We start from the raw sequence: 24,764 nt of genomic DNA on the forward strand, positions 1-24,764 counted from the left end.
GGATGATATCGGGAGAATGAAAGCGAGTTAAGATCTCAAGGCCAAATGATGCAGCTTGGATAACAAGGAAGGGAACAGGACATGCATGGTACACTGGACACACAGTCCCTTGGCTTTATTTTCCAAATGCTGAAGGGAACAGCACTTGTTCTCGGGGCACCAGCATGATAAAGTATGTTAATCAGATTCCCACAGAGCCCCCGGTTCAAGTGGAGCCTCCCTGAGGCGGACTTCCTCCCAGATCATGTGACTCCTGCTAAGTCCAAGCTTTAACCGAAGTGATGCACTCTAGAAAAATAAGATTACTTTACTGAATAGCGGCGTGTGCCTTCCTCCTTATCAGAGGGGGCACGCTAGATGCTTTACTCTTTTATGAAAGGTCATCATGTGCGCACAAGAGCAGCCCTGACAGCCTAGTGTTTATGGCCCTGGTGCGGGGTTCTGACACATGGGAAGTGTAGTCCTCAAGCTGGGATGGATATTGGTGTTCAAAATTATCATCTAATCACATAATCTCTCCTTCTCCTTCTCCCTCTCCCTCTCTCTGTAATTGATAGTTAATTTGGCACTGTTTAAACAACACACAAAGTGGCACTTGAACGAAATAATTTATTTTAGCTTCAAAATAATGTGTAAGCTCCACGTTAGCAATGTACCATTTTTCTTAGATTCAAACTTCCAGGGGGCACTAACTCAAGCGTACCGTGTAAAATCCCCATCTTGTAAGCATAATTTCAACTTCGTTCATATTTATTCAACAGGTTTAACGCGATGAGCACACTGATGTTGGTCTTTTTAATCAGCTCCACTTCAATCTGAAAACAACGAGTACACATTCGGGTGTTAACCGAGCCTCCTCAGGACTTCAGAAGGCTAGCGGACAGGGGCGCGACGGCTTGAGTTGGGGCTGCTTCTAGAACCACCGCCACTTTGCGCTGTATATACAGAAGCCTCCGGAACCACAGGCTTCCAAGTGGATGCCTGGGGTCGGGGTAGTTTCTGGCGGCGCTAAGCTTGGCTAGCTTCGTTGGGGCAAGTGCTTGGGGGCAGGGTCCACCTTTTAGGGAAGGGGAAGACTTAGATCCAAGATCCAAGGAAGCCGCTGGGGACCTTGGAGCCCGGGACTCAGGGCTCCGCTGCCAGCTACTCCAGGCGCGGGAAAACCTTGCTGGGCTGCCTCCCCTCTCAGGGCACACAGTTGTCGCGCGGGCCCCGGAGATGCTCCCCAAGTACAGGATTCTGGTCCCCACAGACCCCAGCGCCTAGAGCAGGTAATTCCCTCGACAGGCTACCGAGGCGGTCCCGCTGCACCTCTCTCCTGCGGGACTCGACGGGGAAAAGTAGAGCGGGCTCCGAGGGATTCTCGCTCTTGGCTGTTGTTCCCTTTTCTCGCAGAGCAGCCGCGGAGAATTGGGGTGTGGGTGGCTCCAGACGCGCCACTCGAGAGGCTATGTCTCCAGCCTCCTCCCCCGCCGCTGGGGGCGGGAAGTGGCGGTGGGAGTCACCCGGGCGTGACTCGCCCCCACCCTCCCCAGGCCCCTCCTGCAGCGACAAGGGCGCTCCATAAAAGCCCGGTGGCGACTGGCTCTCCGCATCCCACCGGTGGCTTTCATCCCTCAGAGAGGCGCCCACAGCAGAGCACCCGCCGCACAGCGACGCCAGCCCGCACGCCACGGTGAGTTACAGGGCCAACTGGGACAAGGGCTCGGGCTCCCATGAGCCCATGAACTTGCTCCTCAGTTGGTCCCCTGGGCCTGCGCTGCCAGCTCCACGTTCAGCTCTTTTTGGCCGGCTAAATTCCACTTGCTGGACTCTGGTCCCACTATCGACCAGCCCTTCCCCCGGGGCTTTCCTGGCTAGGCGCCCCTCTTCTGTATCGATTATTTTTGAGGGTATGGAGAAGAACATGGGGGGTCCCTATCCCAGGACAGCAGTGGGTTTTGGTTGGCTTGGTGGGTTGGTGGGTTGGTTGGATGCAACCAGGAACCCCAAATGCTATCCCTGGCGTGGAGAGGCCTGTTACCTCCAGGATCCGAACTGAGCCTGCGGGCCCCCTTTGCAGGCTCTATTGCCACACCCTGGGTATCCGTCACAAGGCCTGTAGCCACACAGATCAAAAGTGACCCAGAAGAAAAGTTTTCTCCTCTAAGGGTGATTTAGGAAGGGAAGGAGAAAAGTGGTCATTCTTTAAGCTAGAGGGCAGAACCTCCGATTGTGTTCTAAAAAGAGGACCACCACCCAGCGACTTGGAGGGAAGGTTCATGGATATGGGGGCGGGGCAGAGGGGGCGGGGCAGGGAAGGTGGTCGCTAAGATTCTAGAAGTGGTGCCTGCCCTATCCAGGCTTCCCCCCTCCCCGGGGGGTCTGGGATAGGAACAGACGAGGGTTAAGAGTAGTACCGGGAATTGAGGGGAACATCCTCGGCACCCCCAAGTCTGAGAGCCATTTGTACCCACAGATGCTAGGTAGCAAGCGAATGGGGCTGTGTGGACTGACCCTCGCTCTGTCCCTGCTCGCGTGCTTGGGCATGCTGGCTGAGGGGTACCCTTCCAAGCCGGACAATCCAGGCGAGGACGCGCCAGCGGAGGACATGGCCAGATACTACTCGGCTCTGCGACACTACATCAACCTCATCACCAGGCAGAGGTGGGTGCATTGGTCCGCTGGTACCTGGAGCCCCAGGCCTGAAAAAAAAAATGTGGTTCTCGGAACCTTGGACAGCGGCGATTTCTCTTTCTCCGTGTTCTGTCCTAGCATAGGGCAGGGTTTGGGCATAAATTCAGCTCTAGATAAATGTGTGAGCAGGGTACACACTACACACACTGCCTACATTCTCTTTGTCGCCACTACAGTTACTCTGCAAGCCTTGAGCCTCTGGGGTGTGTGTGTCTGCTCCCACCCACCTCTCCAGACTTTTTTGGTTTTCCATCAGTGGGAGCCTACCCAGCACCCCCTTGGGAGATAGCCTGTGACAGGAGCAGGGGTGCAGCAGTGTGATTTGCAGGGAGGAGGAAACTTGATCTAGAATAAACAGCCACCACCAAAGAAAACCAGGGACACTGCCCTGCTGTTCAAAAGGTGCAGATCTTCCTGTCTGCCCAGGGCAAACTGAGAGACAGCATTTAGGGAGAAAACAAACAAACAAACAGAACCATGGGTTTCTTTCTTCTCCACTATTTCAGCGCCACAATTGAAAATCCCCAGATGGTCTTAAAAAGCCGGCTTTCCCCCCATTTTATAGCAACTGAGTTCTGAAAGGAAAGTGCTCAGATTTTTGTCTCATTTAGAAGAAACAGAACAAAGCAAAAGCCTTCATATTAGTGACTCTGATGGGTCCATCTCAGGGCTATCTGGGGCCTGAGACAGTGGTCTTTATTTTTAATGTTGAGAAAGTAAAAAAACAAAACAAAAAGAGAGGTGTCTTGCTTTTTCTCTCAGCATTAAAAAGCAAGGGGGAAAAAATCAAATCCAAGCTAATTTACAAACGATATGGGACATAGTCTGCAAAGTCGGTACATCTTAGTTCTAAATCATTTAACAACATATTTTAATTATTGAGAACCTTGAACAACTATAGAGGCAAGCTCTTTGGGGCCACTAATGTGTCTTGCTTAGCATATTTCAATTATGTGCATTAAATTACCAGAGGGGACGTTAAACTGCTCATGACTCAGAGAATGGCTACAAGGGACACCAAAAGGGGGGCGTGCTTCTAAACCGTTGTCTGCTCTTAACTTCATCAGAAAGGCATGTGGCCTTCGGAAAGCCTTTTGGGGAAAACAGTCCCACCGTGTATGCAATAACGGCTCATAATCTTTTGAAAACTGACCATTGGCAAGTAAAAAGCAATTTCGTGTTTGAGCCTAATAATCTGGCTTCCCAGAAAGTCAGTGACTTCAATATTTTTTTACTCCATGGGATTCAAAGAAAAGAAGTATACAGTTAAAATGATGCCATGGAGCATGCATACATTTACTTAAACGTAACATACAGAACTCACATTCACTGCTGTGTAGCTTGGCCACACTGCATGGCATGATCCCATTTCATGTTTGCCCAGTCATCTCATTCAGTCTTCTCCTCAAAACTATGAAATGATGTTCACTGTCTCCACTTTGCAGGCCATAAAACTAAGGGCATTTTCAGAAAGATTTCTTAGGGGTTATGGAATTGGAACTCTCTCCTGAGTTTCCGTGGATGGGGTCACATCATCAACAGCCAATGTAATCTGGACCATCTTTGAGGGAGAACATAGGGAAGGGGGCTTACATGTCACAGGCCTGAGCCGGTCCCTATGGCAGTTAGTTCCCTGTGTCACCTTGGTAAAAAGCTCTCCTCAGAGACCTCTGGAAGCCCCATTGTGTATTCCTTCACTTGCCTCCAGAGAGTCCCATGCAGAGGTCCACGCCTTTGAAAATTACCATGTCATCTGTGACTGTTTCATCTGTAGTTATTCTCTTCCTTCCTGCTGCCAGGCCTGTTGGTAGCTGGTTTCCCATTGCTGTGCATGCTGCTGGCCCATTGTTCTAGAGCCTGAATTCCTACTTACTCTGTCCTACAGATCTATCACCTCTTGCCTGTGTGGTTCCTTAGAACAGTCCTTCTCAGGTGGAGGTGATTTTATGCTCCCTAGGACTTTGGACAAGGCTTAGGGAGACTTGTTTTGTTGGCACCATCGGAAGCAAGTGCTACTAGTATCCAGTGTGGAGCTGACAGGGATGCTGTTAAATATCCCAGGATGCCCAACCCAGCTTTCCACGCCCCACCCTGCTTACGAATCATCTTCCCCGAGTGTTAGTGCTGCAGAGGTTAAGACTTACAGCCCAAAGATTATTGTTTCTCCTTTCTGGCTCTGTGTCGTGACCGCATGGAGAACTTTAAACTTGAATGACTTGGCCTCCACCCTCACCAATTAAATGGGACCCTCTCAGATGGAATCTGGGCTTTCTAGTGACCTTAAAAGGCACCCCAGGTGAGTTTAATGTCAAGCCAGGTTTGAGAAACCTTTGTCTTGGGGACTCAATCTTTGAAGTTCTTCTATCACAGAGAAGGATAATCCAGTTAGTTAGAGAAAGGGGCCTTATGCCACCGTGCCAGCAGGCCTGCGAGCCTGTAGATTTTTGACTGGCAAATGGAGAAGATCAGTTGCTCGTCCTTTGGCTCACTGGACCGTGATAAAGGTAAATGAAATTTCAGGATGGTTGCCTCAAGTGTGAAGATTAGCAAAACCAACTGAAAGGAAGTGCAGGCCACCGCTAGTCTGATCTTGAAGAAAACCATAAGAAGTGATGGGAGAGAGAGTTGGAGGGTGAAGAAGAGAGCACGGGGCTAAGGAAGTGAGAGTTGGTTTGCTTTTACTTCCCTTGAGTCTCAGCAAAGGAGCCACGAGAAGTCTCATCAACGCATTTAGATTTAGTCGTGCTGGGTTAGCACATCTGTCAGCTTTTTCTAGCTGTTCTACCTATTTGTTAATCCTTGCCGGTCAGGCCAAGTTTTCATTTGGAAATGGAGTGGCTGCTGGTGCCCTGTGCCTTTTCATAGAAACGGGAAAGTGATATAATTTGGTACCAACTTGTCAAAGCCCATTTAGCAGTGTTCTGAAGCGGATGGTCTATTTTATCTTTACAGATGAATTTAACCTCAAGTTCATATACTGTCTTCAGCATATCCTACTATAGGCAGAGGATGAGGACCCACAGAAATGTTTCTGTGGGCCAGGAGGACTTCTTTGTGCCTCAGAGAAAGCACTGGTACCACCGACAGATAGTAGGAAAATGCAAGACTCAGGGTGTGTTGGGAGCTGTAAGGAGGGAGTAGTGACGATGGAGATGCAGTGGTAAAGCCATGGTGATGGCGCTGGGAGGGTGGAGATGAAGTGGTGGATGCAGTGCAGGCAGCAGCCGCTTGTATTTGTGTGTGTTGTGGTGTCTCTCTCGGAGCACGGCTTAGTGTTCATTCCTCATAGACACTGATGTAGCCATGGCTCATGCCTTGATATTAGTTTTACAAATTCACACAGAGATCCGAAGACAAAGGTGGGCCTCAAACATCATTATTCTAGGTGGTTTTTCTTTTTCTAGGACAGTTCCTGGAATGTCCCCATATCTCCTCGTTAAGATTTAAACTGTTGTGGATCATCAATCAAATGGTCACGGAAACATTTTAAAATCACGTTTCACTGTCACAAAGTTGGGGGAAAAAATTATCTACCTTACTTACAAGGCACATTATCTACACTGAGCAGGTTATATTTATATATTTAGAAATACACAACCACAATTGTTAAACAATAAGAGTCTACAAATTTGAAGTAGGGCTGGGGAAGGAGTACACATGAGCGTTTGTAGGGAGAAAAGGAAAGGGTGAATGATGTGGTTACAGTATAATCTCAAAAATAAAACATGAAGTAATTAAGGAAAACTGAATCCTTGTAACTTTTAAATTGTATTTGTTTATCGTTTGGTGTGTGTGTGTGTGTGTGTGTGTGTGTGTGTGTGTGTGTGTGATGTATGCATGCAGACATCTGCATGTAGAAGTGAGAGGATAGTTTCCCAGAGTTGGTTCTCAACAGTTCCTCTTTGGGTTCTAGGAATTGAACTCAGGTCATGCGACCTGCATGGCAAGCACTCTTACCCTCTGGGCCATCTCACCAGTTTGTATGTATATGCATATGTATGTACACACACACACACACACACACACACACACATGGTTATGATAAAACTGCTGTTGACATATGCTTCACACTCTGAGAATACTTATTAGCAGATGGACAATTGGAAATAATGTTTGAGTTTAGTGGGACACTCTCCTTCTCTCTTCTATAGCTACCCCAAGCTTACTTTATTAAACCTCAATTTTACTTTCTTCTTGTTTCAGATATGGCAAGAGATCTAGCCCCGAGACCCTGATCTCAGACCTCTTAATGAGAGAAAGCACAGACAATGTCCCCAGAACAAGGTATGGCAAGGCTTGGGATGGAGATGTTGATACAGAGCTTAAGATGCCAGGGGAGGGGAGCTAGGGGAAGCAGGTGGTATCCAGGTGAACATTAGGATGGAAGCATCCAGAAAAGAGAGATGGGATGGAGAACCATTCGGGAATGACCTTGCTTCCCACGCACTCACCAGCACATCTCAACTTCCAGGGTATATTGCTTTCTAATGCATAATATTTGATGTTCCTTTCTACATGTGAGTGGCCTTTAGCTCAGAATTTCTACTCTATAGAAAGCCTCACTTGTTAGAAGTAAGGGAGCAGAGAGAAAGCCTCCATCTCTGAATTGAGATGACCAGTCATCCATTTGGGCTGGACAATCTAGTTTTCGTGCCATGCCCAAAAGTCCTAGAGCCCACGTCCTTGGGGTGTTTGACTCTACCTTTCCTGGCTTTATTCAAAACTGGAGATAAGTCAGATGCCTTTGGCTACTTTCTGATGTATTTTTGTTCAATATACTGATTTACTTTATTCAATGGATTACTGTTGGGTCACGCACTATCCTTAGGAGCATATCTGTAGCCTGGAACTTTTCTTGGAGTACAGATCGGTCTTGGGGCAGGTGTCTGCTCAAACCTAAGGGCTCATTCTTGGGCTAAGCAGGTGCCTCCTGGACAAGGAAAGGGTACCGCTGATAGAGGCAGAATCTGCCTCACTTTTTAAAACCCTAACCTGCTCTGCTGAGCTTGCCTTGATCTCAACACACCAGTCCCATGGCATCTCCATTCCCTAGTTAGGCCCCTGAGACCCAGAACTCTACATCGTTAAAAACCATCTTCCCCAGAAGAGGTCACTAGCACACTTGCTCAGTGAGTATGACTGGAGCATCACTCTTCATGGAGGTTCCCCCTGGAGAACGCATGGGTGGCAGCAGGACCACCCACCCTCCTCAGTGCTCTTTCGGTTCTCCCATGAAATGATCAACCAGATAGTTTTGCAGAGGCAAGCAATCACTTGAACTTGAACAAAATCCAGAGCTTCTATCCCTGGAGGCTTCAACCTAGACTTAACCAGTGAATGCCAGGGAATGGTGGGAAATTCATAGGTGTTGCTTTTGACACTGAGCAATAAGCATCTTTTTGGGACTCACTGATATGCATGGAATATTTGCCACAGTAAAAGTTTAGGGTAGCCTATGTATACTTAGGATTTGGAAATAATGATCCAGACCTACTTAGAACTCCGCTGCCTGCTTTGTTTTGTAGCCTGAAATAACACAGTTAGCGCAGGAAATAAAGTTAATTGCACCCTGACTGACAGACTCAATCATGTGCAATTAGAAGGAGACAGAAGTTGATAGCCTTGGAGTTGCATGTGAACACTGCTTTATTAAAAGGGGCCCTTTATAGTCTAATAAATAGCATCTCACTACATAAAAGGCTTGCTGGAAAACAACGGAAGCGTATTCAGAGTTGAATAACACTAAGTTGCTTGTTACAGTTTCATGTGACTCTTGTAGTTTTGATCTTCAGAAGTGCTTTGGAGTCCCTCCGCTCCTTTGATATGCACAGAGCCTTCTAAGTACTCCCTTAGAGACCCCAGTTCCCATGGTCAAAGGCTGATGAACTGGCTCTGCATCACGCCACTGTTCCCTGTGGCCTCTTAACTTAGAGTGCCAACAGGAGGCCTCACAGATGCCTCTGATCATCCTGCTGCCCAGGCCTGAGTGCCTCACCCTTCTAAGGCCCCAGGGAACCAGGCAGCCACTCTTCCATGATTTTCTTCTTGCATCTTACAGGCTTGAAGACCCTTCCATGTGGTGACGAGAAGTGAAACTTACTCTCCTGACTTTTCCTGCTTTCCACCCACATCTCATCTCGTCCTGTGAAACCAGTCTGCCTGTCCCACGGATGCATGCAGCCACGGCGCTGGATTCTTCACCATTTCCTTTGTTGTCATTGTATATATGTGTGTTTAAATAAAGTATCATGCATTCAAAAAAATGTGTTCTCCTCAGTGAATAATCTGTTATCGCAATAGAATGGATTAGGCTATTCATTAAGTTATAATCAGTCTCAAGTAAGAAGCTCAGAGTTTGGTTCACCAATGTGCTGCCGGTGTTGACCATATCTCACCAAACAGCTAAAGTCTATGCATGAATTGAGGTGACACTTTGAATCTGAGTCAGAACCATATTTTAAGGGTCACCTGGGCAGGATGATCACCTCACACAACATGGCCATGTTAATCAGCTAAAACGCCATTCAAGTTCCCCATGGGCTTAGTTTAAAATTAATGTGATTCAAATCTTTATTTCTGCCCCTGCCACAAACATACACTTTGGTTTTGGGAGACAGGGGTTTCTTTGTGTAGCTCTGGCTGCCCTACTTGATCTGTAAACCAGGTTGTCCTCGAACCCAGGAGATCCAGCCGTCCTCTGCCAACCAAGTGCTAGGATTAAAGGAGTGTACCACCCACTGCCTCTCGCCATTCAAGACTTAAATGCAATCTAAACTAAAGAAAATGGGCCTCATCGCACAGTGGTATTTTGTTCTACCGTGTATATCATATGTGAATCTTTAAATTGCTTGCAAATAGCCAATAAAGATGTTTAATGACAAAATTAAAAAAAACCCACAAACAACGACAACACAAAAAACACAGGTCTTTCTGTGATTTTTGTAATTTTGCTAATATCTTAGGAAGTATTTCTAAAGGCTAAATTAGCCACAATGTCCCCAGGCTCACAGGATGTTTTATAGAGTCACTGCCTCATTGGTCCTTCACTGAGGGGGATATGTGACACACGACTGTCTGCTATGACTTTGGGAATATTCTAGTATTTTCTGTACATACATAATTTTCCCATTTCCCCAACCAGTGAAGCCACTGATGTTATTTACAAGCCCCCTTGATGAAAATTGTTCCATAATTTCCAAAATATCCCCACTGGCTTTCTTTGTTCCTTTAAATGATGATATACAAAGAAGGCGTTTTTTTAATCTTGAAAGGTTGACTTAGTCACGATTTACCATCATATAGCATGAGTGTTCAGTACTGATTACATTGGGAGATTTTGTTGACTGGAGTTGGTATTACATAAAAAAAAGTTGACTCAGAGACATCTGGCAACGCAGATATGCTGGGATGTGTCACTATATAAAGACTCTTGGTTATAGAAGGTAAATGAACTAGGAGCAATGTGCATGAGCCATTGAAAGACAATCCAGGAGGTTCATTTTAAAGAAAAATGACAACTTCTTGTCTCACCAAATCTAAGCATCAAATGGCCCATGCTTCTTCCTTGCCCAGCCCTTGGTCTCTCAGCTCCTTCACCACATCTTATTAGAAACAGACTGAGCCTTCCCATCCCCTAACCTCCGTGGTCCAGGTCCAGTGGCTTGTCAAACTCTCTGACTTCCAGAGTCATGAGACTTCTGAGTCCTAACTCAGGATATGGCGATAATAATTCCCTGCATGTGTTAGAAGTAATAGACATGGGGTGGGTAGGGGTGGCATTTTGATGAGTTGGGTTGTCAAGCCCTAATAAACAAGGATTGATTTTTACGATACAGAGTGACAACGAACTTTAACAATTGAAAAACTACATTTCAGCTGGGTGCAGTGTCACACGCCTGTGATCTCAGCATTCAGGGAGGCAGAGGCATAAGGATTTCTGTGAGTTCGAATCCAGCCTGGTCTACAAAGCAAGTCCAGGACAGCCAAGGCTACACAGAGAAACCCTGTCTCAAAAAGTAAAGCAAAACAAAAGGAAAGGAAGGAAGGAAGGAAGGAAGGAAGGAAGGAAGGAAGAGAAAAAGAAAAGCTACCTGTCAAAAGATTCCTGTAGAACATATGTCAAACATTTCAGATTGCTGATCATCTTCAGAGCAGGCGTAAAGGTGTTGGACCGTCTACTCGACACTACAAAAATAAATCAGGGGCAAAGAAAGCTTCTCCCTCCTAGTAATAACTAGGTACCAGGGTTTAGTGGAGTGGAGAATGGCACCCACCTCAGGTTGGGGAGAGTACGGGAGGTAAAACAGACTTCTTAGGGCAGCTGAGGTGGGAGTTGAAGTTTGAGAGATGGCAGCAAATGCCACACAAAAGAAAAAGGCGATCTTACTCTCTTCTCTGATAGCTGTGATAAAACACACCTTCAGAGGCGACTTACAAGAAAGGGGGTTTATTTTAACTTAAAATAAGCGGTGCATCACAGTGGGGGAAGTCAAGGCTGAAGCTGGTCACGTGGTATCCACAGTCAGGGAGTGGAGAAGGAGCATGCGTGCTTCCTTTTCTCTCTTTGTATATAGCCCAGGTTCCCATCCAGAGAACGGCAGCGTCCACAGTGGGCACAAATCAGAACAGTCTTCCACAGGCATCGTCAGAGGCTTCTCGGCTAGTCTCCCAGTGATTCTAGAACCTTCTCCAAGTTGACACCTCTAACCATGACAAAGGGCTAGCAGATAAAAGACAGAACTATGTGTTGGAGCCACTCCTGATTTCTGAGGGGTAAATCCCACTTGAGATGAAACCGAGTCCCACAGCACCCCCTAAATGTTTTCTCCAGGCATTGCCTCAACCTTCCCACCCACTCTTCCTCCAGACTTTCTGACACCAGGGCACTCTGCCAATATCCTTTCTTCAATCAGCTCAGAGTAAATGGAAAGTTGGTCCCACCGCCTGATTCAGGGCGGAAGGGACTCGGGTCTCTTACAGTGTTTCAGAGGCCTTATTATAGGCCAGCTTCTTTCTCTCTCCTTAGATCAGGACAAAGGAACATATAAAAAGAAAAGAAAATTAAAAAAGAAAAAGAAAAAAAGGAAAACAGTCCCAACTTGGGGCCGGCGTTTCTTCAGTGAAATAAGCATGTCAGTGTACTTGCTCCAAGCTGCAGCCATGCATAGTGTCTATATGGACCACGGATGCCAGAGAAGTGACTATAACATAATTATCCCTCCTCCTTTGTTCTAATGCACAAACATGAAGCATGCTCCTATTTACACAATAGAGAGGGTTCCTTGCTCCTCCAGGGAGACCTCTGAGGTCATCTACAATGCCATCACAACTTTAAAAAAAACCCACCCTTTCTATTATCACAAAAGAAGATGGCGCCATGAGTGAGGCATTTCTGGGGAATGTCCCTTCATGGTGGCTCTGGGCAAGAGGATTATGATATTGTCACAACTAAAAGTCTGCCTTTTCTCCTGCTCATCAGAGCAATTAGCACAGTGAGACATCGCACAGAAACCTTTTCCTTTAAAAATTAAAGTGGAATAACATAATTAATCCTATGTGTCACCCAGGCATTTTTTTTTATTGCGCTGAGCAATAGGTATTAAATTAAGCTTGTTCTCATCATGCAAAACTGAAATGTTGTACATCTTGGGAACAGGGTTCCTTGTGTGCAGGTACTTCATCCTGTTCCCTGGCACAGGAGATGTTCAGTGAGGGCTGGTTTAGCTTGGAGTCAACCATGGAGACTGAGAATGATCACAGCAAGGCCAGAACACAGGCCAGGCTGGGCTGAACAGCCCACAAAGGCTCTCTGTGCAAGGATAGCGCCACTCAAATGATTTTTCAATTAAAGGTTGCTTGGGATAATTGGATTTTTATTTATTCTAATACACACATCCTTTCTATCACTGACAAGTCTTCTCAAACCAGAACTACCTACTAAATGAGCTGCTCTATGTAATTTAATGCAAGAGTGAACAATGCCAGCAGAACATAGACCGTGCATTCATCTCATCAACAGAGTGGAGGATCGATCAGGTTAAAAGGCTACTCTCTGATCCCTGCATATCTTGAGTCCCAAGGATGCTATCAATTTTGGAAGCAGCCATTGAGTATTCTCTGTGGCCGTTGCTCTCACAGGTTCCAGGAGTGATGCAAACGTAAGAGAGATGATCCCCTGCACTTAAATACCAATGAGTTTATGAAAGAGATAGACACATGCTTAAGTGACATGCACAAGACAGAGCAGAGCAGATGTTTAAATAGAAGCAAAAAGCAAGAGGAGATGGGTGTGAGGAGCAGGGAGTGTCATGCAAATGGATTTGGTGGCTGGCAGCTGTTCCTGTTAATCTTTAACTTGAGGGATGTGAAGATCATCATGAAGTGTAATAGTAATCACACACAAGTTTGTAGAAACAAACTTTGCAGGTGCCTCAGTGGGCCATAGGCAGAGCTCTGACCTCACAACTTGGTAGATGAAGTTGGCCACCCATCACTGGATGAGCTCCTATTGTCTGAGCGATGAGGGATGAGGGATGAGGGATGAGGGATGAGGGGAAAAGTACCATGGAAAGTAGAGAGTACTGTCTGATCCTCTCATGCTGATAGCAATCCCACCCATCCCCTTAAAAGGGGAGTCTTGCTTTGGACAAAGTACTTAAAGCTAAAGTTGTGTGTGTATGTGTGTGTGTGTGTGTGTGTGTGTGTGTGTGTGTGAGAGAGAGAGAGAGAGAGAGAGAGAGAGAGAGAGAGAGAGAGAGAGAGAGAGAGAGAGAGAGAGAGAGGTGGATGTAAGAGGACAACCTGGAGGAGTCAGTTCTCTTCTTCTGCCATGTGAGTTCCAGGATTGAGCCTGTCAGTGGGCGTGGCAGCAAGTGCCTTTGGCTTTACTTCCCCAGCCATTTCACTGGTCCCTATCCCGATTTTGGGAGGTTTGCTATTGTCGTAAGTTATTTCTCCTAGTGCATAGGTGATAAAGTGTGACAGAGGAGTCATTTCTCTTCTCTTTCCCACACAGACTTCAGAAGCTGCTTCCCAGGTGGCACCCCAAGTCTGCCTCTCACCACTGCAGCAAGAAACTGGTACTCAGCAGAGCAGGGTGCTCACAAATGGCTCCAGCAGTGGTGGTTGGTGCTGCGAGATGAGTTCTATGGTATTGGGGTGTGTGTGTGTGTGTGTGTGTGTGTGTGTGTGTGTTTGTGTGTGTGTGTGTGTGTGTTGGAGATGGGGTGACCAACCATTCTGTTTTTCCTCAGATCATCTGAAGTTTAGCACCAAAGTCCTGCATCCTGGGACACTGGCAAATTCCAAGCAAACAGGGACAGTTGGTCCCTCCCAGTGGGAATAAGAGCAGCACCTAATGATCTATAGACAAGGAATGAATGCTCAGAATATCAAAGCTCTCACAAGCAAGCCCCTGACCCAGCAGTAAGCATCTGCACCTGAAAATAAACATTCAACCACATGCAACTTCCCTAATTGACCTTGAGGCACACTCTTCCCTTTTAGATAATTGGACGTTGTAATTTCAAGATGTTCCCAGTGGAGAAATATCAGCTGTAAAGACATTAAGAAAGTTTTGAATTTCTAGGCTAGACACTTCCATATTCTAACATTATAAATACATTGGTTCTATGAAACCATAAATATTTAATTTCATGGCTAATTAACTCTTTATAAGAAAAAAGGATTTCAACTTGAAAGTCTAAATAGATATTTGCTTTCTGAAGTTGTAAGTTTTATGAATTTCTTTTTTGTGATATGACAAAGATCACATCCGTTGAAGAGCTAACAGAGATGGTCCCTTATTCCCTTTTACTCTTCACTCAAGCCACATAGGTCAAGTATTTCTGGATGTGTTTTTTAGAGGAAAATTGAGGCATCAAGAGACAAGACAATACTACTGGCCAATGTTCTAGCTTCCTTCTATTGCTGTGAGGAAAAACACTTTGACCAAAACACAACGTTTGGGAGGAATGGAATTACTTCAGTGTAGAGTTGAAGTCTATCATTTAGGGAAATCAGGGAAGGCACTCAAGAGGAATGCGGCTTACTGGCTCTCTCAGGATCATGCTTACTCAGTGTTCTCATGCAGATCAGGACCACCTGCTCAGGGAATGGTGCTGCCCACAGTGGGCCGGCTCTCCTACATCAAGTAACACTCAAAATAAGCCCTACCCCACAGATACAGCCATGGGCCAATATGATTAAGTTGAGATTCCCTTCTCAGGTTTGTCTTTGGGCAAGACATACTCTTGAAGTAGACCCTGTTGTGTCAAGTTGACAGTCAAAGCTAGCCAAGGACAGTCATTGCTGAATCTGGAACCACAAGCAAGGCGGGTAGGCCTGCACACCAATATTCTTTGTGTCACACTTCAAAAAAATAAGTTCCTTGAGATTTTCACAAAATTGCCACACTTACCTGCCCCCACAACTCCTCTAAGATCCACCGATCAAACTTTGTGTCCTCTTGTTTTTTTTTCCACCCATGAAGTCCAATTTGTGTTGACTATATATTCATGGCTGTGTGACCTAACACTCAAATGTAGTCACTCTATCAGTGGCAACACTTTTAGAGAAAACTGACTATCTCTCTCCAGGAAGCTGCCAGCTACCAATAGTTCCTTGGCTAGGGGTGGGGCTTCATGGGCACCTCCCCTCTGCATGCTGGCATTTGGTAGGCCATAAACTTGCACAGGGCTTGTGTACACTGTCACAACCACTGTGCATGTGTTGCCGCTGCCCTGCTGGGTCCCAAAGACAGTTTCTTGTAGTCATCCACTGCCTTTGGCTCCTACATCTTTCTGTTCTGGCTTCTGCAATGATGCCTAAAGAGGATCTCTGAGGGAAGAGGGGTGCAGTATAGATATACAGGCTCATTTTCTTAACCAATATATTTTATTACAAACTAATTTACTGAGTGTACATTACTTTTTAAAATATATTTTATTAATTTATTCATATTATGTCTCAATTGTTATCTCATCCCTTGTATCCTCCCATTCCTCCCTCCCTCCCATTTCCCTCTTACTTCTCTCCCCTATGACTGTGACTGAGGGGGACCTCCTTCCCCTGTTTATGCTCATAGGGTATCAAGTCTCTTCTTGGTAGCCTGTTATCCTTCCTCTGAGTGCCACCAGGCCTAACATTATGATGGGCAGATCTGGGCCCAGGGGTCCTGCTCAAACTATGGTACCAGCCAAGGACAATACTTGCAGTAAACTTCGAACCCAGATCTAGCCAATGGACAGGACATTCTCCACAGCTGAGTGGAGAGTGGAGACTGACTTTCACACAAACTCTGGTGCCCCATATTTGAGTGCACGTCACTTATAACCTGACTAACAAAAACAGTAGTAAAAGAGGATTAACAAACACAGTAACAAAACCGTAAGGATATCAGTTTCGAGGAATGATTCTCCTGATTTCTTCTGCTGGAAGCTGGAGTAACCAGAACCTAGAACCTCAGCAGGAGCTGGAGCCCCAAAGCCTTCCCTGGAGCGATTCTCTCTAGGAGCATCTTGTAGTGCAACAATAGCCAAAACTATCTGAAGTCTCCAAAAAGCCCCGCCTCCAGTTTTTGGCTCATTTATATATCTCCTCCCAGAGTCTGTTCAGGGGATCTTTTCAGCTGGCAACAACCAAGCTCCTGCACGAGGTGGTTGGTCTTCTAGTGGATTAGCCTCACCTGTTCTCTCACAAGACCGTTCCAATCCCACAGGTTTATCTCTCCTTCACAGATACTCCATTTAGGGCTGAGCATCCCACAAGCTTGTTCTCTGCTGTGCTATATGTTTTACCTACAGGCATTTTCGACCGAGTCATTCCATGCATTGTGTTAAGAGAGAGCTGCATAGGGAGCTGAGGAGATGGCAAGTCTGATCTCACCATCGCACAGGAGTGTCTCCTGCCTGAAAGGCTAGTGTGCAGACACTGCCACATAGCCTTTAAGAATACCACCGCATACCAGTTTATTCCATGCTTTTACTTTGACCCTTCACAGGCTCTAGCCATACCTGCTGTAATACAAGATTACTATTTTAGAACTATACATTAAAAGCACTCTGAAGTAGGACATCTAGAGTATAACTATTATGATTACGGAGATAAATTTATACCACCTCATTTTATTCTGTTTACTATGTTTTAATTAGCATCCCCCCTTTTTTATCTTCCATTAATAAATGTTTATTCTCTCTACTAATTTGACTGTTATGTTTTCTATCTTCTGAAAAAAGTAAAAATATTTTAATATAAATACTTCAGTGATGCCAGATATTTAGTTTGTCCTCACGAATAAGGTATCAGAATCCATATATTTCATAAAACATATGCTGTTGAAACTTACTTGTATTTTTACATGGTCATTAGTTTCCTTTTTGTTTAATTTTGTTAATTATTCACTTAACATCCCGGTCATAGCCCCCTCCCTCCTCTCCTCCTAGCTCCACCCTCTCTGTTTGCCCTAACCCTCAGAGAAGAGGAGCTCCCTATCCCAACACATAAAAGTCACATAGGATCAAATGCATCCTCTTCCCTAGTGACCTGGAAAGGTAAGTCCACCAGGGGAAGGTGATAAAAAAGCAGGCAACAGAGTCCATGTCAGATTCAGCCCCCATCCCCCTTACTAGGGGACCCATACCAAGACCGAGCTGCTTACTAGTTACATCTGTATGGGGCTCCTAGGTCCAGTCGTGGTTGGGCCTTGGTTATTTGGCTCTGTTGGCCTTCTTATGTGGCTCCTGTCATCTTTGAGTCTTTCTATCCTTCCCCCGACTCTTCTACAAGACTCCCTGCACCCCACTCAATGTTTGGCTCTGGGTCTCTGCATCTGTTCCCATCGGCTGCTGGGTGAGCCACTCCGAGGACATCTATGCTAGGCTCCCATATACAAGCATAGCAGAGTATCATTAATAGTGTCAGGGATTGGCTGTCTCCCACGGGGTGGGTCTCAGGTTGGGCCAGGCATTGGTCGGACATTGCCTCAATATCTGCTTTGTATTTGTCCCTGCACATCTTGTAGGCAGGGTAATTTGTGGTTGAAGTTTCTTGTGGGTGGGTTGGAGTTCCTCTCCTTCCACTAGGAGTTCTGTCAAGTTAGAGTGGCTTCTTCAGTCTCCATGACCATTACTACTAGAAGTCTCAGCTAGAGTCACCCTCATATCCTCACAGGAGCTTACCCTGTCATAAGTCTCCAGCTTGTCCTCAGTGTCCACTCTCCTCAGGACTATTATAGACCCTTAGTTCTCTCTGTGCTCCCTCTCTTACCCTGTTTCTTAATTTCAACTGTCTATTCTATTTCCACTCCTAAGTGAGATTTATGCATCATCCCTTGGGTCCTCTTTGTTACTTATCTTCTTTGGGTCTGTGAGTTGCAGTATGGTTATCCTGTACTATATGGCTAATATCCACTTATAAGTGAGTATATACCATACCATGCATGTCTTTCTGGGTCTTACCTCACTCAGGATGATCTTGTTTTTAATAGCTGAGTAGTGTTCCATTGTATAAATGTACCACAGTTTATTTATCCATTCTTTGGTTGAGGGATATCTAGGTGGTTTTCAGTTTCTGGCTATTATGAATAAAGCTGCTATGAGCATAGTTGAGCAAATTTTACTATTGCATGGTGGAACATCTTTGGGATATAGGCCCAGGAGTGGTATAGCTGGGTCTTGAGGTAGAGCTATCCCCAATTCCCTGAGAAAGTTCCAGATTGATTTCCAAAGTGTTGTACAAGTTTGCACTCCCACCAGCCATGGAGGAGTGTTACCCTTTCTCCACATCCTCGCCAGCATGTGCTGTCACTTGAGTCTTTGATCTCAGCCATTCTGACAGGTGTGAAATGGAATCTCAGAGTCATTTTGATTTGCATTTCCCTGATGAGTAAAGACGTTAATCATTTCTTAAGTGTTTCTCAGTAATTCAATATTCCCCTGTTGAGAATTCTCCATTTAGCTCTGAATCCCATTTTTTAATTGGGTTATTTGGTTTGATGGTATTTAATTTCTTGAGTTCTTTATATATTTTGGATATTAGCTCTTTGTCAGATGTAGGGTTGGTCAAGATCTTCTCCCAGTTGGTAGGATGTCATTTTATTCTATTTTCAGTATCTTTGCCTTACAGAAGCTTTTCAGTTTCAAGAGGTCCCATTTATTAACTGTTGATCTTAGAGACTGAGCTGTTGGTGTTTTGTTCAGGAAGTTCTCTCCTGTGCCAATCAGTTCCAGGATCTTCATCACTTTTCTTCTAATAGATTTAGTGTTTCTGGTTTTATATTGAGGTCTTTGATCCACATGGATTTGAGTTTTGTACAGCATGATAGATATGAATATATTTGCACTTTTACATTTTTCTACATGTAGACTTCCAGTTAGACCAGCACCATTGTTGAAGATGCTTTCTTTTTTCCATTGTATAGTTTTGGCTTTGTCAAAAATCAAGTCTGCATAGGTATATGGGTTTTTTCCCCTGGGTCTTCACTTTGATTCCATTGATAAACCAGACTGTTTCTATGCCAATACTATGCAGTTTTTTTTATTACTGTTACTCTGTACTACAGCTTGAAATCAGGTATGGAGATTCCTCCAGAAGAATATTTTCTTGTGTGGGAGTGTTTTAGCTCTTCTGACTTTTTTCCCCCAGAGTTGAGAATGGGTCTTTCAAGGTCTATAAAGAATTGTATTAGTATTTCAATGGAAATTGCATTGAATCTTTTTTGGTAAGATGGACATTTTTGCTATGTTAATCCTACTGATCCATGAACATGAGAGATCACTTCATTTTCTGATATCTTCCTCAATTTCTTTCTTCAGAGACATGAAGTTCTTGTCATACAAGACTTTCCTTTGCTTGGTTAGAGTTACACCAAGATACTTTCCATTATCTGTAGCTATTGTGAAGGGTGTTGGTTCCCTAATTTTTTTCTCAGCCTATATGTCATTTGTATACAAGATGGCTACTGTTTTTGTTTTGTTTTGTTTTTTATGTTCCACATAACTGAAGGTGTTTATCAGCTGTAGGAGTTCTCCGTTAGGGGTCACTTAGGTATACTATCAGATCATCTGCGAATAGCCATACTCTGACTTGTTCCTTTCCAATTTGTATTTCTTTTATCTCATTTTATTGTCTTATTGCTCTAGTTAGGACTTCAAGTACTATATTGAAGAGATACAGAGAAAGTGGGCAGGCTTGTCTTGTCCCTGATTTCAGTGGAACTACCTTAAGTTTCTCTCCATGCTGTCTATATGTTTGCTGTATATTGGCTTTATTATGCTTAGGTGTGTGTCTTGTATGCCTGGTGTTTCCAAGATTTTTATCATGAAGGGGTGTTGGATTTTGTCAAATTTTTTTCAGCATGTAATGAAATGATCACATAGCTTTTTTTCCTTTCTATTTGTTTATATTATGGATTATGTTGATGGATTTTTGTATATTGAACCACCCTTCCATACCTAGGATGAAGCCTACTTGATCATGGTAGATATTTTTCTTGTGTTCTTAGATTCAGTTTGTATTTTATTGGTTTTTTTTTTTTTTTGCATCTATGTTCATATGGAAATTGGTCTGAAATTCTCTTTCTTTGTTGAGTCTTTGTGTGGTTTAAGTATCAGAGTGACTGTGGCCTCATAGAATGAGATTGATAATGTTCCTTCTGTTTTTATTTTTTGTAATATTTTGAGGAGTATTGGTATTAACTCTTCTTTGAAAGTCTGGTAGAATTCTGTGCTAACACCATCTAGCCCTAGGCTTTTTTTTTTTTTTTGCTTCAGGGTTATAGGACTCAATTTAACTTTGGTAAATGAAATCTATAGAGAAAACTGTCCATTTCATTTAGATTATCCAGTTTTATGGAGTAGAGGTTTTTTAAGTAAGATTCTTTCGATCTCCTCAGCATCTGTTGTTATGTCCTTCTTTTCATTGCTGATTTTGTTGATTTGTGTATAGGTTCTCTGCCTGTTAGTTAGTTTGGCTAAGGGTTTGTGTATCTTGATGATTTTCTCAAAGAACCAGAAGTTGGTGTTGTTGATTCTTAGGATTGTTCTCTTTGTTTCTAATTTATTAATTTTGGCATTGAGTTTGATTATTTCCTGCTGTCCACTCCTCTTGAGTGAGTTTGCTTCCTTTCTTTTTAGAGCTTTCAGGTGAGTTGTTAAGTTGCTAGTATGAGCTCTCTCCAATTTCTTTACAAAAGCACTTGGTGCTATGAACTTTCCTCTTGGAGTTGCTTTCATTGTGTCTCATAAGTTTGGGTGTGTTGTGTCTTCATTTTCATTGAATTTCAGGAAGCCTTTAATTTCTTTCTTTATTTCATCCATCCCTGACCCAGTGTCATTGAGTAGAGAGTTGTTCGATTTCCATGAGTGTGTAGACTTTTTGTTAAAATCCAGCTTTAATCTGTGGCAATCTGATAAGATACAATTGGTTAAATCAATTTGCTTGTATCTGTTGAGGCTTGCTTTGTGGTCAGTTTTAGAGAAGGTTCTATGAGGTCCTGAGAAGAAGATATAATCTTTTGTGTTTGGGTGAAAAGGTTCTGTACATATCTATTAGCTTCATTTGGTTAATGACCTCTGTTAGTTTCATTATTTCTCTACTTAGTTTCTGTCTCCATGATCTCTACTGGTGAGAGAGAGGTGTCAAAGTCTCCCACTATTAATGTGTAGGGATCAATGTGTGATTTAAGCTTTAATAATGTTTTACAAATGTGAGTGTGCTTGTATTTGAGGCATAGATATTCATAATTGAGATGTTCTCTTGGTGGATTTTTCCTTTGATGAGAATGAAGTTACCTTCCCCATATCTTTTGATTAATTTTGGTTGAAATTCTATTTTATTAGAAATTAGGATGGCTACTCCAGCTTGCTTCTTGGGTTCATTTGTCTCTCATTATTGGAGAGTTGAATCCATTGATTTTGAGAGATATTAATGACCAATAATTGTTAGTTCCTTTTATTTTAATGTTGGTGGTGGTAGTGTTTGTGTGCCTATCTTCTTTTTGTTTTGTTGTAATGAAGTTATTTATATCCTGTGTTTTCCTGAGTTTAGTTAACCTCATTGATTGGAGTTTTCCTCTAGTGTCTTCTGAAGGGCTGGGTTTGTGTATAGATAGTGTTTAAATTTGGTTTTGTCCACTATGGAAATCTATCTGGCACTATCTCAGAAAACTGGGAATAGGGCTTCCTCAAGACCCAGTTATCCGACTCCTTGGAATATACTTGGAAGATAATTCTCCACATAACAAGGACATATGCTCAACCATGTTCATAGCAGCGTTATTCATAATAGCCAGAACCTGGAAACAGCCCAAATGTTCCTCAGTTGAAGAATGTATAAAGAAACCGTTGTACATTTACACCATGGAATACTACTCAGCTATTAAAGACAAGGAAATCCCAAAATTTGTGGACAAATGGATGGAACTAGAAATGGTCATACTGAGTGAGTTAACCCAGAAGCAGAAAGACACATATGGTATATACTCACTTATAATTGAGCACTAGCCCAAAATGCATGTCCTATGAAAGTCTTCACTTACCAGGAGATTGGGATAGATGTGAGGACATCCCACTGGGACTCTGGGTAAGACAAATATAGGAGATGGGGAAATAGAAGGTCCCAGAGGGTCCTAGAAACCTACAAGAAGAACATCATGATGGGTGGATTGGGGCCCAGGGGGGTATGCTCAAACTATTGCACTAACCAAGGACAATACAAGCAGTAAATATCAAACCTCTACTCTGATCTAGCCAATGGATAGGACATTCTCCACAGTCATGTGGAGAGCATGGACTGACTTAGACATGAACTCTGGTGTCCCATATTTGACCACCTCCTCTTGGTGGGGAGGCCTGACGACACTTAAAGAAAGAATAAGCAGGCTACCAAGATGAGACTTGATAGCCTCTGACTATATAGTGAGGGAGGAGGTCCCCCTTGGTCATAGACCTAGGGGAGGGCAATAGGGTGAAAGCAGGAGGGAGGGAGGAATGGGAAGATATAAGTGATGGGATAACAACTGAGTTGTAATCTGAATAAATTAATAAAAAAATGAATTTGGTTTTGTCATTGAATATCTTGCTTCCTCCATCTGTGGTCATTGAAAGTTTTGCTGATTACAGTAGTTTGGGCTGACATCTGTGTTCACTTAGGGTCAGTATGACATCTGTTCAGGCCCTTCTGACTCTCATAGTCTCAGTTTATAAGTCAGGCGTAATTCTGATTGCTCTGCCTTTATATGTTACTTGACCTTTCCCCCCTTGCAGCTTTTACTATTTTTCTTTGCTCTGTACATTTATGATTTTGATTATTATGTGGCAGGGTAAATTTCTTTTTTGGTCTAATCTATTTGGTATTCTGTAAGCCTCTTGTATGTTTAAAGACAGTTCATTCTTTAGCTTGGGGAAATTTTCTTCTATAAATTTCCTAAAAATATTTACTGGGTCTGGGAGTCTACTTTTTCTTCTATTCCTATTATTCTTAGAGTTAGTCTTTTCATAGTGTCCTTGATTTCTGGGATGTTTGTGTCAGGAATTTTTCTGATTTAATATTTTCTTTGACAGACATATCAACTTCATCAGTTGTATCTTCTATGCCTAGATCCTCTCCTCCATCCTTTGTATTCTGTTTTGATGCTTACCTCTGTAGTTCCTCTTCTCCTCCCTATGTTTTTCCATCTCAGGATTCCCTCAGCTTGTGTTTTCTTTTGACAGGGAGATAAACCTGTTTTTTATTATCCCAAGTGTAGAATAGGAACAGTCTTGTGAGGGAACAGGTGAGGTTAATCCAATAGAAGACCAACGGTCTCATGCGGGAGCTTGATTGTTGCCAGCTGAGAAGATCCCCCGAACAGTCTGGGAGCAGATATATAAATGAGCCCAGAACTGGAGGCAGGGCTGTTTGAGACTTCAGATAGTTTTGGCTGTTCATTGATCCACTTTGAAATGCTCCTAGAGAGAACTGCTTGAGGGAAGGATTCTGGGTTCCAGCTCCTGCTGTGTTTCCAGGCTCTGGTTATTCCAGATTCCAGCAGAAGAAATCCTGCTGACTATGCCAGGAGAATTGTTCCTTGGAACTGATATTCTTACTCTTTTGTTATTATGTTCCTTAATCCTCTTTTCCTATTGTTTTGGTTAGTTGGGTTATAAGTGACATACGCTCAGTTAATAAGTTGTAATAAAATATATTGGTTAAGAAAACTGAGCCTACATTCTTTCTTGATTCTATTTCCATTTTCAGATCTTGAACCATTTTATTCATTTCCTTCACCTGTTTGACTGTATTTTTCTATATATCTTTGAAGGCATTTATTTGTTTGATTGTATTTTCCTACATTTTTATTTCTGTTTCTTTTGTTTATTTGTTTGTTTGTTTGTTTGTTTGTTTGAGATAAGGTTTCTCTGTGTCACCCTGGCTGTCTTGGACTCACTCTGTAGACCAGGCTGGCCTCTAACTCACAGCAATCCAACTGCCTCTGCCTCCTGAGTGCTGGGATTAAAGGTGAGCACCACAACACCCAGCTTTTCTGTATTTCTTTGAGAGATTTATTCATTTCCTCCTTAAATGCCTCTAAAATCTTCATAAGCATAGATTCAAGGTCATTTTCTTGTGTTTCAGTTGCATTAATATATCCAGTGCTTGCTGGGAGTTCTGGTGGGGCCATATTGCCCTATTTTTTATTGACTGTGTTCTTACACTGGTCTTTAGCCACCTGTTTGTCACTGGTGATGGCTGATTGTTTCTGAATCCAGCTGGGATTTTCAGCCCTGCCTGGGTTGTGTGCTGTGGGTTGGATCTCTGTGAAAAGCCTGCAGCTTTTCTCTTCTGGTTGTGTCTTAGTTGCATCCATGGGCATGGAGATTAGAGTGTGGGGTGTTTACCTTGTGGGTACCTGAGGTCAAGTAGGTCTACTCAGAACAGCTGGTAGAGCTGTGAACTGTAGACTAGATCTGCAGGTCTCTGAAATTTGGAGCCATCCTAGGGGTGGCAGAGTTAGCTGGGAGGTCTGAGGCTGGAACCATGTGTGTCTGGCTGCTAGGATCTGGCTGCTAGGATCTCCTCCTGTCTCAGAGGAAACACAAATGGATGCTGGC

General features: G+C 43.7%; 1 protein-coding gene across 1 annotated transcript; it reads left to right on the forward strand.

Annotated features, from left to right (window-relative positions):
* Nucleotides 1-1,501: 1,501 nt before the first annotated feature.
* NPY (neuropeptide Y) lies at nt 1,502-8,950 on the forward strand. The gene is made up of 4 exons (XM_084785647.1): nt 1,502-1,675; nt 2,459-2,646; nt 6,880-6,960; nt 8,735-8,950. The coding sequence occupies exons 2-4, from the start codon at nt 2,459-2,461 to the stop codon at nt 8,757-8,759; spliced, it is 294 nt and encodes a 97-aa protein (XP_084641773.1). The 5' UTR covers nt 1,502-1,675; the 3' UTR covers nt 8,760-8,950.
* The last annotated feature ends 15,814 nt before the right edge of the window (nt 8,951-24,764 follow it).

Source organism: Acomys minous (assembly GCF_964271855.1).
Source record: "Acomys minous genome assembly, chromosome: 6".
Taxonomy (NCBI): Eukaryota; Metazoa; Chordata; class Mammalia; order Rodentia; family Muridae; genus Acomys; species Acomys minous.